Source organism: Dermacentor variabilis, chromosome 5 (assembly GCF_050947875.1).
Source record: "Dermacentor variabilis isolate Ectoservices chromosome 5, ASM5094787v1, whole genome shotgun sequence".
Taxonomy (NCBI): Eukaryota; Metazoa; Arthropoda; class Arachnida; order Ixodida; family Ixodidae; genus Dermacentor; species Dermacentor variabilis.
In genome coordinates this window covers 203,684,014-203,703,554 of record NC_134572.1, presented here as the reverse complement: position 1 = coordinate 203,703,554, position 19,541 = coordinate 203,684,014, and the positions used below count along the sequence as shown (strand labels likewise).

At 46.5% G+C, this 19,541-nt stretch overlaps 1 protein-coding gene across 4 annotated transcripts in view; it reads right to left on the bottom strand.

The window, feature by feature from the left end:
• Window positions 1-19,541, bottom strand: part of LOC142583454 (uncharacterized) — a 718,432-nt gene that overhangs the window by 386,765 nt on the left and 312,126 nt on the right. For all 4 annotated transcript variants that reach the window (XR_012828634.1, XR_012828635.1, XM_075693925.1 and 1 more), the window contains exon 2: window positions 15,193-15,341. Coding sequence is in view for 2 of the 4 variants with exons in the window: in XM_075693925.1 (XP_075550040.1) it covers window positions 15,193-15,341 (149 nt within the window). In the remaining 2 variants the exon portion in view is untranslated. The remainder of the gene's footprint in view (window positions 1-15,192; window positions 15,342-19,541) is intronic.

Below are 19,541 nucleotides of genomic sequence, written 5' to 3'. Positions count from 1 at the left end.
ATTCACTAGTTGTAACAACGTGTCATTATTTCGTACTATTGATGGCGCCTCCAGGGCACCAAAGCAGCAACGGGAACACCAAAGCTAGAACCAGGGCTGGATGGGGCTCGCCGAAGCCTGTGCATGCCATGCGGGTATAAGATCGGCTGTCCGCGATAGCGGACAGCCAATTTTGTGTGCGAACAGTCCCTGCGCCGCCTGCTTTATTGTAATGTCTCGTGCTCTTCAGAGGCCTCCGTTAGCCGCTACATGTGCCCTCCTGGAGCAGTACTTGTAAAAAAATTAAAAGAAAAAGTCGATCGTCACGATTACCAAAGAAAGCACCCCGCAATGAAAAAAGCGCACCGCGACTGCTGCAACATACCACGCCCGTGCGCAGAAAATTACGGAACACCAACGAGGAATCTCCTTACGGGCCGCTTGCATTTCGCCTCTATCCCGGCTGCTGCCGGACGCGTGCTTGGTATTGGAGGCATGAGCAGCGGCCACTCGCACGTTTTGTGTGCAGGATTATAATAGCCGAGAAAGGCCGCAGAGGACCGCAAGCCCGCTGATAAGGATTAACATTTTTACTGCTGAGCGTTAACATTTTTATGCGTCCAATTCAGTAAATGGGTATCTCATGCGTCACATGCACTGTATGTTGTCTTCCATTTCTTTGCAAATAATTTCGTATTTTTGATTATGGAGTGCGGACAGGGTTGCCGTGGAAGCTGCGTATAGCGATGTTATATAAATCCGTTTTCTTTTTCAATTCAGTATTGAAATTTCTTGTCTCTCTACTCAGGACCACTTCGCTGAAGATCTGAAGATCTGATCAACTGCATTATAATGAAAAAAATGCTCTCAATGTCTTTTGCACTTGTTTGTGTTTACCAAGTTTGCATCCCTGTACCACTTCAAGAATTAGTGCATCTCTTGCAATCCGCTTCAATACTTCTTTTTTCCCTTCGGGTTTGATTGCTTGTGCAGCTCAGTGGACTGTGTGTATTTGTGCTGTATACTTGTCTGCGAGACTGTGATAAGCACCTTTATTAAACCCATTTAAAGAGTGCTCGGTCCTAAAGCCACATTGTTCTATCTGTCTCTATACCTGCCGCGGCCACTAAGCCACCGCGGCGGCCGCACTTCGATGGGGGCGATATGCGAAGACGCCCGTGTCCAATGCATTGGGGGCGCGTTAAAGAAGCCCAGCTGGAAAAAATTCATCCGGAGTCCCCCCTTACGGCGTGCCTTATAATGAGATCGTGGTTTTGGGATGTGAAACCCAAGAATCAATTTTTTTTTTTCGGTCTTGTGTGCTTTGACTGTTACAGTTAACGCAACACTGCTTACTCCCGAAAACTTACAACGCAAAAGAACACAGACGCACGTTGTATACAGATATAAAATTAGCACTTCAATAAAACTGTTTCTGGTGCCAATGACGGGGAGGGGGATAATTATTTTCGGAACTTCTGTCCAGTTGTCCCGTCAAGTTCCTTCTTTTCTTGCTATCAAATTCGAGCCAGTGGCATTTTAATGAATAAATAAAAACAATTTCATGTGCTGGTACGTTGTTCAAATCATCTACACCATCTATGTGTGAAAACGTTGCTCATGGCCGCCACAACCTTAGCATGATCTACACACATATGTAGAACGCGCGGAACAGAAGCGGCCCTGTTGCTAGGCATTGCTGACCGCAGACAGTCGGAATTTCTCAAGCGCCGGCCGAACAAAAGTATCCTGCAGGTACGTAAATGAACCTACGAAACCACGTACACATACTTTCACGCTGTCAAAACCTGAAATTCTGGTAATTACGCGCGTGTTTGAGCACACCGCGTGCTTGCGTCGTGTTTCAGCAACACGAACTCTCAACGTACGCGCGCTTTACGCCTTAAATGATGGTGCTTTTCTCTATTGCTTCCGCAATTCCAACATGACACTCTTAAGGCCAGTTACCGACTGACGAAGCAAGATCTCGATTCAAAAAACTGCTCCGTAGGGCTCGAACACGAGCACATCATAATTGGATTTCTCCGCTCTTTCTGCGCGTGCGCGAGGAGCAGTGCTTGCGAGAGAGAAATGTGAGGACTTTCGGTCCTTGAGATTTCTCTTCACCTAGGTACTACGGGGAAGAAAGTTGTTAGCTCCGTTTATCCCTAGCCGAGCTGGCAGACAGAATGCGAGGCCAGAAAGGCGAAGAAGTCGTGTCCGAGGTGAGTTTGTTGCTATTTTGTTGCGACGGTAGCATATTAAATTTTTATAGACGCAGCGGCATACGTTTGGAAGTGAGGTGTCTTCTCGGATGACTTTAGTGGCAAGGCATTACGTCGTGCCGATGCATTGTTCATTAGTGTCGTTGAGCATACCAAACACTTCAGGGGAATCGCGGGAACGGAAACAGTTTCTCAATGTAACTGAGCATACAACACACTTGGATATTTGTGGGAATGGAACAATTTGTACTCTGAATGTGAAAGTACTAAACTTGCGTCGCCATGCAATGTGAGCCGTAAATGTTTGTCAGAGCTGTACAACCACACTGGCAGAACACTACGCCCTGCGGATGAATACGCAACAAATGTACGCTAAAGAAATTTGTCCTGACGCAATTTCATAGCAGTAAACCCTTGTGGAAGTTGTACAGTAACACTGACATTGGCTACGTGGCGAAAATTCGTAGCGATTCTGAGGTGCTTGTTCGCAAGGGTAATTAATGAAGGAGTGCGTATTACTAAACCCAGCTGTTACGATGTCTAGCTCATATACGTAGCGCTCTATGTGTGCGAAACAAGGGCTCAGATCGCTACAACCGCGTGCGAAATAGCTCTGAAGGCCCGTCACTACACTTTTTCGGCGTCTCCGCGCTTGTACTGCGACAGGAGACGTGACGGCTGGGGCGCACGTATATCACACTATTGGGGGCGAGGAGTTACGGAGTCGCCATTTATTGGAAGCGCCTCGCTAGCGTAGTATGAGGAATCACGCGGCGCGCTCCTCATAGGTTTTGCTGTCAGCGCTCACTGGAAACACCTCGCGCGAGCTCTCCCGGATATATCTGTAAGTACTTTCGAAACGAGGGAAGTTGTTTACTGTCTAAATAATGATCTTGGGCAAACTGAAAGCACAGAATCGTTTACAGACGCTATCTCTTTGCCGAATACGTGCAGTGAACGCCACTGCGCGCGGGCGCCGCGATGGAGCCTCCCGAACCGGCTTCTTGCGTGAAAGGTAGGTAAACGCTGAGAGCAAACTATGTGAAATATGCTGTTATAGTGTTTGTATAACTAAATGGAGCGTAATAGAATGAAGCCTCAATGCAGCGATCGCACAGATTCGCAAAGACCAACTGCGCGTCTGCATGCTTGTCCGTGCACTGTTTCGCTTTCGCCGCGTGCGCGTTTTCGCACCGTGCCATGAGCTTTAGGCCGCAGAATATGAGCATTTGACAGTATACAAGCAACCATTGTTGCGTGGGCGGTATCAGAGCAGTTCAAAAATAATCTCATTGTAGAGACTTCGACGCCTACGGGGACGTGCCGTCGCGACGATCCAATCTTTTTTTTTTCTTCTAAATTCTTGGACATTTCAATATTATTTCTCGAGTTGCGTCGCACTGTGTGTTTATCAATGTTCTCAGCGTGCGATTTCCCGCTGCTTTTTTTGTAATCCAGTGCATTAATTCATAACACAAACATGACCATATGTCATACTTTTTTATAATGTGCTTCTTACCGCTACCTTTCCACTCCAGTGAACTTGCCAGTATCTATAGCATCGACAAGTTCGTAGACCAAACCGTCATGACATTAGTCGGGCCGCGGACTCAGGCGAGCGTCTCAGTGCGCGTTTTCCGAAGATCGCAGACCCGGCACCGTAGCACAAATCTTCCTCGCGTCTGTGCTTGCTGCATACCCGAGTTGTAGCCGATGAGTTTGCCGGTTTTATGTTTCGCGAGCCAAGCTTCACGCAGCTTGTCCTGCGGCTACATGTGGATAAGGCTGACACCGGGCTCCGTTGTACGTCCTGCATTGCGGCACCGAGCAGTAGCCTACCATGTTGCACACCTTCAAAGGCAGCCACTACCTATTGTAGTGCTTTCAAGTGTTGTAAAGGAGACACTCGAAGCGGGAAAATCTCGCCACTAAATGAGGACCGCAGCGTACGAGCGAATATAAGCTCTCGTTTTCAGCTCGCTTCGGCGCAGCAGCCGACGCGGCCGCTGTGTTCCCGTGATCCCTCATAGCACGTCACGCTGACGGTCGCGTCAGCTTTTCCAGTGGTGGAGCTCGACGCCAATTTACTCTGACAGTGGCCGCTTTCCACTTTTGGTATACTTCGCCTAATACACTACACATGCTTGATTGCGCGACACTGGTGCCTTGCGGCCAAGATAACTTTATGCAAACTGCATTGTGCAACGCTCGAGACATCTTGTCCGTCACTGCGGATGGAAAACGCATACACGTTCAAGCTATTTCAGCTGCACCATTTGGTCGATGTTTACCCCTCTTTACTAAATGAAGAGGATAACTTACGCCTGTGTGGGTGATTTAAAAGATTGATAAAATGCCTGGTAACCTGTGTGCGGTAAGTTAGCGGTAAGACGGAAAATAGAGGAATTCCAGATCAAGCTAGAGAACAGGTATTCCGCTTTAACTCAGGAAGAGGACCTTAGTGTTGAAGCAATGAACGACAATCTTGTGGGCATCATTAAGGAGTATGCAATGGAAGTCGGTGGAAACTCCGTTAGGCAGGATGCCAGTAAACTATCGCAGGAGACGAAAGATCTGATCAAGAAACGCCAATGTATGAAAGCCTCTAACCCTACAGCTAGAATAGAACTGGCAGAACTTTCGAAGTTAATCAACAAGCGTAAGACAGCTGACATAAGGAAGTATAATATGGATAGAATTGAACATGCTCTCAGGAACGGAGGAAGCCTAAAAACAGTGAAGAAGAAACTAGGAATTGGCAAGAATCAGATGTATGCGTTAAGAGACAAAGCCGGCAATATCATTACTAATATGGATGAGATAGTTAAAGTGGCTGAGGAGTTCTATAGAGATTTATACAGTACCAGTGGCACCCGCGACGATAATGGAAGAGAGAGTAGTCTAAAGGAATTCAAAATCCCACAGGTAACGCCGGAAGAAGTAAAGAAAGCCTTAGGAGATACGCAAAGGGGGAAGGCAGCTGGGGAGGATCAGGTAACAGCAGATTTGTTGAAGGATGGTGGGCAGATTGTTCTAGAGAAACTGGCCACCCCGTTATACGCAATGCCTCATGACCTCGAGCGTACCGGAATCTTGGAAGAACGCCAACATAATCCTAATCCACAAGAAAGGGGACGCCAAAGACTTGAAAAATTATAGACCTATCAGCTTACTGTCCGTGGCCTACAAACTATTTACTAAGGTAATGGCAAATTGAATCAGGAACACCTTAGACTTCTGTCAAGCAAAGGACCAGGCAGGATTCCGTAAAGGCTACTAAACCATAGACCATATTCACACTATCAATCAGGTGATAGAGAAATGTGCGGAATATAACCAACCCTTATATATAGCTTTCGTTGATTACGAGAAAGCGTTTGATTCTGTCGAAACCTCAGCAGTCATGGAGGCATTGCGGAATCAGGGTGTAGACGAGCCGTATGTAAAAATACTGAAAGATATCTATAGCGGCTGCACAGCCACCGTAGTCCTCCATAAAGAAAGCAGCGAAATCCCAATAAAGAAAGGCGTCAGGCAGGGAGATACGATCTCTCCAATGCTATTCACAGCCTGTTTACAGGAGGTATTCAGAGACCTGGATTGGGAAGAATTGGGGATAAAAGTTAATGGAGAATACCTTAGTAACTTGCGATTCGCTGACGATATTGCCTTGCTTAGTAACTCAGGTGACCAACTGCAATGCATGCTCACTGACCTGGAGAGGCAAAGCCGAAGGGTAGGTCTAAAAATTAATCTGCAGAAAACTAAAGTAATGTTTAACAGTCTCGGAAGAGAACAGCAGTTTACAATAGGTAGTGAGGCACTGGAAGTGGTAAAGGAATGAATACATCTACTTAGGACAGGTGGTGACTGCGGATCCGGACCATGAGACGGAAATAATCAGAAGGATAAGAATGGGCTGGAATGTGTTTGGCAGGCATTCTCAGATCCTGAACAGCAGGTTGCCGTTATCCCTGAAGACAAAAGTGTATAATAGCTGTGTCTTACCAGTACTCACCTACGGAGCAGAAACCTCGAGGCTTACAAAAAGGGTTCTACTCAAATTGATGACGACGCAACAAGCTATGGAAAGAAGAATGATAGGTGTAATGTTAAGGGATAAGAAAAGAGCAGATTGGGTGAGGGAACAAACGCGAGTTAATGACATCTTAGTTGAAATCAAGAAAAAGAAATGGGCATGGGCAGGACATGTAATGAGAAGGGAAGATAACCGATGGTCATTAAGGGTTACGGACTGGATTCCCAGGGAAGGGAAGCGTAGCAGGGGGCGGCAGAAAGTTAGGTGGGCGGATGAGATTAAGAAGTTTGCAGGGACGGCATGGCCACAATTAGTACATGGCCGGGGTTGTTGGAGAAGTATGGGAGAGGCCTTTGCCCTGCAGTGGGCGTAACCAGGATGATGATGATGATGATGATGATGAACCTGTGTGCAGTCAGTCAAAAAACAATATTTATGCAGGCGTCCACGCTCCTGTAAAAAAAAATGCAATTCAGTGATTGTGCTGCCAGCTCGGCTAGGGACGAACGGAGCTAACAACTTTCTTCCCCGTAGTACCTAGGCGAAGAGAAATCTCAAGGACCGAAAGTCCCCACATTTCTATGTAGCAACCACTGCTCCTCGCGCATGCGCAGAAAGAGCGGAGAAATCCAATTATGATGTGCTTGTGGCTCGAACGAACTTTTCGGCGTATTTCCTCCCGTAGCGCGTTAGCAGTCGTCTGCTACGGCAGGGCCAGCGCCGGCGGCGCAACTGTCGAAGCCACGCCGAGCGGAGGGAAGTGGTTATCGATGGGTTGGCGCTACTTTGGGAGATTGAGGAGAGTTATCGCGGCCTGCACCAGAAGCCTTTCTAACGCGATAGCGTTAAGGAGCTCGTGTCGCAGAAAAGCCGGTGTCGTCACGGCCGCCGTCGGCGGCGTTGCCGTGAGCAATAAATCCCGAAAGGCACTTCATAAATAAAAAACAACTTGCAAGACGGGCTGGGTGGGAATCGAAACAGGGTCTCCGGAGTGTGAGACGGAGACGCTGCCACTGAGCTACGAGTTCGATGATTCAAAGCGGGATAAAAGCGCCTCTAGTGAATGTGGTGTTGCCTTAGAAACGTGCCGTAGAAACTTATACTGCGGTGTATATCGGTAATTATGAGCATGTAAATTACAGAAGTCGCAGTTACACGAGTATCGAAGTACGTTTCCGCTACATTTCTTCTGCGCTCTGCGCACACTCAGAGCCATCTTGCGGCAAACACAGAAGACCACCCTCTCCTCGCAATGTGCGGCGCTGCCCCGACACGTGGCGCGCCATTCGCCCGCTTCTCCCCTTCGGACAGTGCGGAGACCGGTGTGAGGATGCCCCAATACCCTTGCGTTTGATAAGTTTTCTCGCTCTCTCTCCTTCCAACTTCCAGCGTGCGTCGCTCGAACACTCGTGATTAGGCGACGCGGCTCCTCTTTCCGCTCACAGCGCGATTCCTAGGTGCAGCGTCCAATGCGGGACGCCTCTGACGTGATCGCTGCGCCGTAGCGCGTCTGATGGGAAAGCGTCCCCTGCGATGTGTGCCGAGCTGCTTCCGAGGAGTCATGCGCCTGCGTGGTGCTCCCAGGGAAATAGAGGACGATCCCATCGACGCGTCAGCCCAAAGCCATGGTCAGCCCCATGATCGCGTCCGCTTTCATGGCGCATCGCGGCCCGCCTCTCCGTGCCGATCACGACGTTTGGCTCGCGTAAATCGTTTCCCCCTCCAAGACACCGAGTTCTTCGGTTCGTTCCGCTTGCTCAGGCGCACGTTTCGTTGCCGCGCCGAACGCTGCGTGTGACCCAAGAGCATGGCGAGCGAATGAGCGGGCGGTGCTAACGGGGTGCGATAACGCTATCGCGTTCCACTCTTGAAAGCGGAGCTTAAGCGTCCTCGAAGGTTTTTTACGAGAACCTCCGTGCATAGCGTTCGCGGCCAGTGTTTCCCGGTAAACATTGCGCTTGCGTACGTTCCATTTGTTGGGAAGCAATCCGGGATCTTTGAATGCTATCGCGTTAAACTCTTAAAGGCGAAGCTTAAGCGTCCTTCACTTTCTTTTCAAAGCGAATATCCGGGCTCATCGAATGAGATGTGTTTCTGTTAAAGTGCGTGCATGACACTAAGCTTGCCAATTTAGTTAGCGAATGTTTACGAATTTACACGGCCGATAAAGCTACTAAACTCGCTCTGCATAGCTGTGTACTAATTTGCTATCGCAATCAATGCTCCGCCTTCTGGGCGAAACTGCACCTGTTTTGTGGTTTCTGTGATATCCAATCCGAACCGTGGTATGAACCTGAAAAAAGCGTTCGCGACATCTCATCGACGCTACTTAACATGCAGCTATTTGAAGACGCCATTGGAAGCACACATAGGTTGTGTAATATTGTTCCTTATGAGCAACGTCCAATAATTCGGAAGTTATATAATTTTAATGCAAAGGTGTCGGTTCTTCCGGCCCGGTGTAAACTAAAGCAGTCGGGTATCCGAATATTTCTGCCTAACCACGCGTGTTTCCTCGGAAGAAGTTGAACGAAACTGTGAAATTGAGCAGTCAGCAGTTTCAAATTAGGTACAAAAATTATTTATAAGCAAGAGTGTTAAGTGCTATGTCTACGTTCTTTCACGTGACAGTGTTGAAATAGGCACGGGAAATCATGCATTAGATCAAACCAGTGGTATTTTTTGCTTAACCTTGGAAGCAAGCCTATGCTACACAGTAGCTATCGCGGCCTTGACCAAGGATAACAAGCGTCATTCCTTTTAAAATATTTATTCTATATTTCAAATGCCACGTGGTAAGTGGGGTGATTTCTACTGACTTGTCGACACTTGCAATGCAGATGTCACTGCCTTCACCGATACGTGGATGCCCCTATTAGCAACGATGAACTATTGGAATGTGACAAATCGTTCAATATCTACCGATGTGACCATGATGCCGACTAATAGGAGGCGTTTTGATCGCTATTTCTGATCCATTGTACTCATATATTATACCATTTCAGTGTCACCTGTAATTTGATAGGGTGTGCGTTAGTATAAGTCATCGTGACATCGCTTCATATTGCTATATTGTCTTCCCGGTTCTTCGACGACAATCTGCGCAAGTTTTCGTGATATATAAAATGAGATCTTTGTAAGGTTCCCGCATGTCCCTTTATTCTGACTGGGTGACTTCGATTACCCAGATATACAGTGGTCGCCTACCAGACTAATCGCAAACAATTCAATGTTTTCTTATCTTTTTTAATTTGTGCCATTATTTTCATTTTACTGAGTTCGTAACAGAGCCAACTCGAACACGTTCAACGAGTGCACATATGCTCGACCTCCTCGTAACTACTTCTGTAACTGACCCCTGTTTTTCATAGTTAATCGTCTAAATTTGAGCAAACAGGGTAGCTGTGGAATTATTCTAGAAATATCCCAAGATATTTACGCACGCCTCCTGTACTTGAATACGCAATGGCCTCATGACTACTGGTATCTCGACTAAATCAAATTCCTTTTCATATTCTATCAAAACCGCATAGGAAAGATGATTAATTGTATTCCGCAGATTTCCCAATTACCTAATTACGTCATCAATTGTGGAATATGCCTTCCCGAAGCCAGCATGTTCTCTTGGCAGATTAAAGTGAAGTGTTGTTTGACACTATTTTAAATTATCCTAATTGATGAATATTTTATACAATAGTGAAAGCAAGCTCATGGGCCTACATTTCTTCAATTCTTTAACGTTAAGCGTAATGTCGGCAATCTTCCAGCTTTCTGGTTCAATTGAAGTCGTGAGGCATTGCGCATAAAGGGCCGCCAGTTTCTCAAGCATATATCTGCTCCATCTTTGCTAAAATTGACTGATATTCTATATTTTCCCGTCGCTTTTTTCCGGGACATATCTTGCATGGGCCTTCGAACTTCATCGCTAGTTATGGAAGGAAGTCTAAGTATCCTCTTCAACACTACTTCCAATGTATGTTGTGTTGCTGCTATGAGCACTGTACTGGTAAATGATCATGGAAATTGCTGATGGAATAACCTTGCTTATCTTTCATTGCATACATCTTGCCCTGTCCTATGCCAAGTTTTGTTCTCACTGTTCTTATGCGGTGACCATAAATGCGAATACCGCTTACTTCTTTCTCGTTTATCAGCTCCTACAATGCAACGAATTCTATCAGATCTATTGATTTAGACCCTATTATGAGTCGTCGCTTCTTTATTAGGTTCTTTTTTATTTGCGAAAGCTTAGTTAATGGCTGACTTCATGCCCTACCTCCCACTTCAATTGCTGCTTCTGAAATCACCCTAGTTACGGTTTCATTCATTACCTCTATGTTATGTTGATGTTCTGTGTCATACCAGTACTCACGTACGGGGCAGAAACCTGGAGGCTTACGAAAAGGATTCTACTTAAATTGAGGACGACGCAACGAGCTATGGAAAGAAGAATGATAGGAGTAACGTTAAGGGATAAGAAAAGAGCAGATTGGGTGAGGGAACAAACGCGAGTTAATGATGTCTTAGTTGAAATCAAGAAAAAGAAATGGGGGCATGGGCATGACACATAATGAGGAGGGAAGATAAGCGGTGGTCATTAAGAGTTACGGAATGGATTCTAAGGGAAGCGAAGCGTAGCAGAGGGCGGCAGAAAGTTAGGTGGGCGGATGAGATGCAGAAGTTAGCAGGGACAACATGGCCACAATTAGTAGAGGACCGGGGTAGTTGGAGAAGTATGGGAGAGGCCTTTGCCCTGCAGTGGGCGTAACAAGGCTGCTGCTGCTGTTGATGATGATGATGTTCCTGTTTTAAAGCTACATATTTCTTCGCGAGTACCAGTCTCATAGGGGTATTTGTAAGCGTATGATACACAGACAAGGGAGTGAACACACACAACACTAAACTTACGCCTGAAGTTTGGTTTCCTGAGCTCCGCTACAATTGCACATGATCAGAAAAAAGATGAAAAGACGGCGAGGAACTAAGTGGTGATCAGCCGCAGGGGATCACCACTTAGTGGTGATCCCCTGCGACAAAATAAAATAAAAGACAAAATAAAAGCCATCCCTGCAGGCACTCCCATATCTCTGACGTCGTGGATGGGGAAGCTTTTTTAACGGGTTATTCACACTCACCTTCAAAACTTCACAGAGGACAAGGGCCTATTCCCAACCACTATGGTAGGTTTCCGCAGTGGCCTTTCCACTCAGGACTCATTCCTCCTATTACAAGGGGAAGTCCTGAGCTCCGTACTCAAAGGAGGAGAACATTTAATACTAGCCCTTGATCTAAAAGGAGCGCTCGACAATATCTTGCATAAGCACATCCCATCCGACTTAAACAACATCGGATGCGGTGGAAACACCTTAAATTACATAAATGCTTTCCTAACAGGGAGGAGTGCTACAATAAGCGCAACAGGAGTCACGTCGGAACCTTTTCAGATGCCATACAAAGGTACCCCTCAAGGAGCCATCATCTCTCTTCTGCTCTTTAATATCGCCATGAGAGGACTCGCGCGGTACTGGTTGATTTACCGTGGTTGAGATGCGGATGATGTCGCTTTATGGGCAACGCGCGGATACCTGGCTAGCAAGGAGCAGACACTCGAAGAGGCTGCAACAGCAGTTAAAAATTTCGCCAGGGCCAGCGGGCTCAATTGTGCCCCAGATAAATACGAAATTATCAGGGTACATGAAAAAAAAATACAAAAGTAATCGATACATAGACATACAAATTGAAAGAGTCAAAATAAAAGAGGTAACCATTGCAAGAATTCTGAGTTACTGGGTTCAGAGTAACGGAAGAGCAGACCACACAATAAACATGTTAAAATCAGCGACGAAACAAGTTGCCAAAATGATACAAAGAATAGCGTATCACAGAAAAGGAATGAAGGAGGCGGATACAATTAGATTAGTACAGGCCCTTGTATTGAGTAAGGCAACGTACAGTCTACCTTTCCACACGCTGAACAAAAGTGAAGAAGCAAATATCGAGTCTATTATTAGGAGCGCCTACAGGGTGGCCCTAGGGCTACCCGTAGGTACACCAACCCAAAAACTATTAGAGCTCGAAATACATAATATCTACTCCGAGCTAAAGACGGCGGTACTGACCGCGCAGAGAAGTCGTCTAAGCCAGGCGAGGGCGGGGAGAGAGATACTCACTAGGGTGGGCTTCCCACTGTACCCCCCTAACCTGTACGAGGTAGTGGTGGCAATCTCGGATCACGTCCGATGCAAGATCTCGGTCGTTCCCCTGCCCAAGAATATGGACCCAAACCAAAACAATAAGCGGAGGAGAGAGTGAGATGGCTTCGTAAACACCTAAAAAACAAGACAAATGTTTTGTATGTGGACGCTTCCAGGTTCAACTGCAGTTGTACAACTGCAGGTACAACTGCCGTAGCAACAGTAATTGGCAGCGACAGGAGAATTTTGTCGAGTGCCTCCCTGTACACGTCCTCCATCGCCAAGGCTGAATGCTTTGCCGTTGCCCTGACGATGAAGAAGCAAGAACGGAGGGAGGAACCACACACGATTATCATCTCCGACTCGCAAGATGCGCGCCGTTTCTTTTTGAACGGCCACCTCCCGATAAAAGTTAAAGATTTCCCGGGCGGGATATTGACAAACGGATACAAGTTGATCTGGTGTCCGCGACACACAGGCCTCGAGGTAAACGAGAGTGCGGACGCTTTTGCTCAAGGGCTCATGAACCGAGCATAGCCTCGACAGCACTGCCAATCCTCCCAAACATTCCAGGAGGAGTGAAGCGAGGAGGACAGTGAGCTATCCCGAATGACCCCTCGCGAATTTCTTGCTCACCAGCGCGGCACGCGACCAAAATACAGCACCGCCCACAAATCATTAGAAGGGGAGTACGCCATAGACCTCCGCAGGATTCAAAGGGGGTCTTTCCAAAGGTACAAATATGAAACAAAATATTTCCAACGCTGTATGGGCACACCTGTCCGTGGTGTGGCGGCCCGCCATCGCTATATCACATTTCGTGGGGCTGCCAAAGAAGACCACCAAATTTATATACCTTTTTAGGGAAATTTTACTTATCGAACACTTTGGAGCAATGGGAAGCACAACTCGCCAGCTCTGACCCGGAGGCGCAGCTCGCGCTTTTGGATCACGTCAGGCAGGCGGCAGCAGCCAGTGGAGCCCTGGACTTGGGGCGCCACCCAACGAGCTCATAACCTTTCATCCCAACCCTTTCAATAAAGTTATTCGTCCTCCTCATCCTCATCTACTATTCCTAGAATCGATGCCATACTTGCCGATTCTTGTTCACCAGCCTAGTTCTTCCCTACTCTTGCACTGAAATTGGAGCGTAAGCTTGTACCGCCTTTCACCTGTACTCCCATTTAGCTTTATTTTCACGACACTCTCATTATTGCTGTAGAATTTGTCAATGTTGCCCGCTATGTGCTTATGAATGAGAAATCCTACCCCATATTCTCTCTTATCTAGAAAGTCTATGTAACAGAGGACCATTAGTAAGCACGGTAGTACCAGTGCTTTTAAATTCACTAAGGGCGATGATATCCCAGGCGGTGCCTGATAATTCCTCAAGTAGCCCCGCTAAGCTAGCCTCACTCGTCAGCGTTCATGTGCGTTGACACGTTCAGTTTCCAGTGGTGACCTCTCCGGATCTAAAGATACTTAGCACTCTCTGCCGTGGCGCAGGCATCACTGCCGCCTTGGCCAGATGCTCCGAAGCCGCTGAGTACTGAATGCCACGAGTTTATTTCAAGAGTCATCCGGCAGGTAGTGACCAAATACTACACCAGGGAAACCAATTCCTGTTTGGTAAGGGAGTGTCTTTTGTTGAAGCTTAGTTTGGTTGCACTGGTAATATTATAGCTCCACTGGCTCTCGGCATTTTTTGCCGATCTCAGACACCAGTCCAAGCTTTAAAAATGTAGTGGCCTGCACGAGGATTTCGACAAATGACCTTCAGATTAGAAGCCCGGTGTTCTAACTCTGCTACGCGCTACCACCTCTGTTGCACATACTCAGTGACTAGACAAAAAGAAAGGAAGCTTAAAATAGCAGAGTGTAGGGTCAGTTGGTAATGCAGGTTTGGTCACAGTGAATCGTCATAGACGGGGAAAAAAAGGCGAGACAGACGGGACAAGCACTTGTGTCGTCAATATTGCATTCTGTCCAGTCTATCGCCATTCACCGCAGTAAAGTAAGTTAATGAAAGATTCCGTGAAATATATTTAACCATACCGCTATCAGATCGGCGTGCCCTGGAGACGTCTGTAAGGGGACATTGAATGCTCAGGTATTGGGGGCGGACCAATATTTTTTGCTACTCAGAACAGAGATGCGCATACCTGATCAGCATAGAAGAAGAACCATATTAGCCACTTCACGGTTTCCTTTAAAAACACCTTATATATATATATATATATATATATATATATATATATATATATATATATATATATATATATATATATATATATATATATATATATATCTAGTGCCTAAACCCGGTTTCGTCAATGACACGTCTGTGTGTTGCACAGCATTGCACCAAACTTTCAAAAATTCTTCTGAATTTGGCAGGACCACAAGATGGCTGAGGTTTCTCCCCACTTTAGCGAAGTGCCATAAGCGCGCTTTCTTGCATTCATTACATCCATACTGTCTGCTCCAAAAAAAAAAAATTGCTACTAATTAACGCTTCTCCTCTATCTGCCTTGTCTTCGGTTGTGCACTTGCTGATACGTTAAAATATGAAGAAAGCTCACCATCAACACAGATTATCTGTCTGTCTGCCTGTCGGTCTGGCGATAACAGCGTCGGTATTGATCAATTGGCCCTTTGGGTTATCCACATCTGTGTTGCTAACACAAGATAGGAAGTGTAGCTTTCTTTCACACGCGCGTAGCTTCAAAGACTACGCTACAGCAAAGACTCTCACCATCGAGGCTGGCCCTTGTTACGCTAGCCTGCAGGGGCAGCAGGCTGGCCTGGAGCACGGTGGCGATTCGGTTGTGCGAGAGGTCGAGCACGCGAAGCGCTGGCAGCTCCTCGCCGAAGTCGACAGGCAGCGTCGTCAGATGGTTCCGGCTGCGCACGGGCACAATAAACATAAAACACGTTGAAGGATCGACATTTGGGCGAGTAGGTACTGGCTGAACATCTTGAACATTATGACGTAGGGAAACACCAGGTACAACAGAACCGGCATGGATCAGCCCATTTTTTAACTATTTTATTTCCAGTAGAATACAGACTCTTAGGGTGTCCCAACTAACGTCAGCGAAGCTGTTCAACAATACAAGCAGGTTAAGAAACATGTTACAAGATACTATTTCAAGACTTCAATATGTTCGGTCAAGCAAATACCATAGGAGTTATAATTGTATCTTGCATCGTTTTTCGAAATATTTTCAACAACTTAGCTAACGTTAGCTGGGACACACGGGTATATAGAGGTATACAAAACATGTCCTTTCCCATGTTCGCCTTTCCATGTTGGTTCTTCATTTCGTGGTCTTTTGCTGCACTCTAATTCTGGCACAAGATTGGCTGATCCATCTTAGAGAGGAACTGGTCATAATACGAAAGTGAAACGTGTAGTCTAAGAAGCTGTACAAATACATGCATATAAATGTTCGGTCTTATTAATTGCAACCTATTTAATAAGGTCATTTGCTTATGACTCATACATCTAATTAGCCGATATGAAACATATAGGATCCCATAGAAAATCCCGTTTTTCGCCTGCAGCATAGTATGTTATTCAATATGGGAGTTATGGGGATTACGGGTTTCTTTCAGTGGAGCAGTATCGATAGAAGGGTGAAGCAGTGACAGCGAAAACAGGCACGGAAGGCGTCTGCTGCTGCGTGGCCTAAACACCACCTCTGAGCCTACCGGGTGTCATAGCTTCGGACCCGACGCTATGCTAAATGTGTATGTGGCGAAACAGCGTCGTTAGGCCTTACCCACACCGCCGTCAAACGTTCCGCCTCGTCACTGTCACATCAAAAATAAGTACAACAGGCGCGACTGAGAAGTGTACTAATCGGCGACGGCGGCGTTGACGTCGACAGCAGCATTGTTTTCTGTTATCGTACAGGAACATGTGAGGCTTGGCTAACTCAATTAACGATTGGACGTTGAAACGCCCTTCGTCATTGTCCATGTCGCACATTTCAGCACCATTTAAACGCACAGCTCAATATTCGATGTCCCCCGCCTGGAACACAGATATGAACACAGTAGCAGCCGCTGCTATTGCCAGCTTCAGCTTTGTAAAATGGCTGATTTTGGCGCCAAATTCTTAATTTCTGATTGGTCCAATTTATAGTGACGGGGCTCCGTCACCGTGATGGTGACGGAAACGTAAAACGCCGGCGACCCGTCTGTGAGGAGAAAACAACTCGGAAACCCTCTCCCTTCAAGAAAACCGGTGCCGTGACGATGACCCAACGGAACGTTTGACGGCGGTGTGTACGATTGTGTGCATCCAAACAATGAATGTGGGTTGTTTGGTGGCGCAAGGACCAGGAACATGTGCGTACAATCGTACATGCCTATCGCTATGCGGTACACGTTAGCACGAAGATGGCATTTGTACTCCGGCGAAGAAATGGTAAAACAGACAAGCATGGGCGATCATGAAGTCAATAGAACGTAGACCAATTTCCACCTGGCGTTAGATGCTACGAGGAAAGTGCTGTGGAAAGATGGCCCGTCCTGGAGATAGCGCATTCTAATATGGCGCCTCACTACGCGAACTGTCCCAACGAAAAAGAGGAGAAAGTAACGCGGGAGGTGCCTCAAAGAGCAGGCTGGCTTTCCAGCACGAGGAGTATGCGTGCGATCGTGTCGTAAAATGCTTTCTTCAATAGAAAAGCAATAAAGCAAAAGACACTATCTTGGCGTATTGGTTACATCGCTGTGTTTGACATCAAAGGCTCAATTTCTCGATCGGTATAACATTATTTCGACCTAGTGCAGCGGTGCACTACCGGCACCGGTGACCAGAACCGGCAACGCACTCTGTCACCAGAGTGGGATTGGCCACCCTGGTGCAGTACTTGGCCACAACCTCCTATATGAACAAAACAATCAAACCCCGGCCCTCACTCCCCAGCAGCTGCGAAGCAACTGACCACGGCGGCCGTCAGACCAGCGACACAGCAGAGGGTGCTAAAAATCCCTGGCTCCGGACAGGCCGCCATTCGAATCTGAACCTGGCAACGCTTAACGCTAGAACGTTATCTAGTGAGGCAAGTCTAGCAGTGCTATTGGAAGAATTAGAGGCCAGTAAATGGGATATAATGGGGATCAGTGAAGTTAGGAGGCCTAAAGAAGCATATACAGTGCTAAAAAGCGGGCACGTCCTGTGCTACCGGGGCTTAGCGGAGAGACGAGAACTAGGAGTCGGATTCCTGATTAATAAGAATATAGCTGGTAACATACAGGAATTCTATAGCATTACCGAGAGGGTGGCAGGTCGTGTTGTGATACTGGCCACCCTGTGTACGCAATGCCTCATCACCTCGAGCGTACTGGAATCTTTGAAGAACGCTAACATAATCCTAATCCATAAGAAAGGGGACGCCAAAGACTTGAAAAATAATAGACCGATCAGCTTACTGTCAGTTGCCTGCAAACTATTTACTAAGGTAATCGCAAATAGAATCAGGAACACCTTAGACTTCTGTCAAGCCAAGGACCAGGCAGGATTCCGTAATGGCTACTCAACAATTGACCATATTCACACTATCAATCAGGTGATAGAGGAATGTGCAGAATATAACCAACCCTTATATATAGCTTCCATTGATTACGAGAACGCGTTTGATTCTGTCGAAACCTTAGCAGTCATGGAGGCATTACAGAATCAGGGTGTAGGCGAGCCGTAGGTGACAATACTATAGGATATCTATAGCGGCTCCAGAGCCACCGTAGTCCTCCATAAAGAAAGCAACAATATCCCAATGAAGAAAGGCCTCAGGCAGGGAGATACGATCTCTCCAATGCTATTCACAGCGTGTTTACAGGAGGTATTCAGAGACCTGGATTGGGAAGAATTAGGGATAAAAGTTAATGGAGAATAGCTCAGTAACTTGCGATTCGCTGATGATATTGCCTTGTTTAGTAACTCAGGGGACCAACTGCAATGCATGCTCACTGACCTGGAGAGGCAAAGCAGAAGAGTGGGTCTAAAAATTAATCTGCAGAAAATTCAAGTAATGTTTAATAGTCTGGGAAGAGAACAGCAATTTTCAATAGGTAGCGAGGCACTGGAAGTGGTAAGGGAATACATCTATTTAGGGCAGGTAGTGACGGCGGATCGGGATCATGAGACGGAAATAATAAGAAGAATAAGAATAAGAATTACCAGTGCTCACCTACGGGGCAGAAACCTGGAGGCTTACGAAAAGGGTTCTACTTAAATTTAGGATGACGCAACGAGCTATGGAAAGAAGAATGATGGGTGTAACGTTAAGGGATAAGTAAAGAGCATATTGGGTGAGGGAACAAACGAGAGTTAATTACATCTTAGTTGAAATCAAGAAAAAGAAATGGGCATGGGCAGGACATGTAATGAGGAGGGAAGATAACCGATGGTCATTAAGGGCTAAGGACTGGATTTCAAGGGAAGGGAAGCGTAGCAGGGGGCGGCAGAAAGTTAGGTGGGCGGATGAGATTAAGAAGTTTGCAGGGATGACATCGCCACAATTAGTACATGACGGGGGTTGTTGGAGAAGTATGGGAGAGGCCTTTGCCCTGCAGTGGGAGTAACCAGGCTGATGATGATGATGACATTATTTGGTTTCTATTAAATAGGGGGTAGGCCGCAACCTGGCACCTACCCAGTGGCGAGTTTGCAAGAATGAGTCAAGGAGTGTTTCACATTAACAAGCACAGGGTCTATCGTAGCATACCAAATCACGCGCACGCACACAAAAGAAAAGCATTGTGACAGGAATCAAGTACACGTCGTCGGATGAACAAATATAAATCGAAACAGTTCACTGGCTGAGCAGCAGCGCAACCATATTCAAGGAGGGCTGCAATACGGCATTGTTTGTGACTTCATACCAATCAGTTACTGCCCTTGGGGAAAGAAAGCCGAGTGTATCAAACAGTTATGGCGACTGTAAATACATCTCACTGCTCGTGCGTGCCTTTCCTTATTAGCTTGTCCCAATACAATAGATCACTGACCTTCTCCAACTACGTTATACATGATTTTCCTTATATATGTTGCTTGTATTTACATACGTGTATTAATGTCTACATATATAG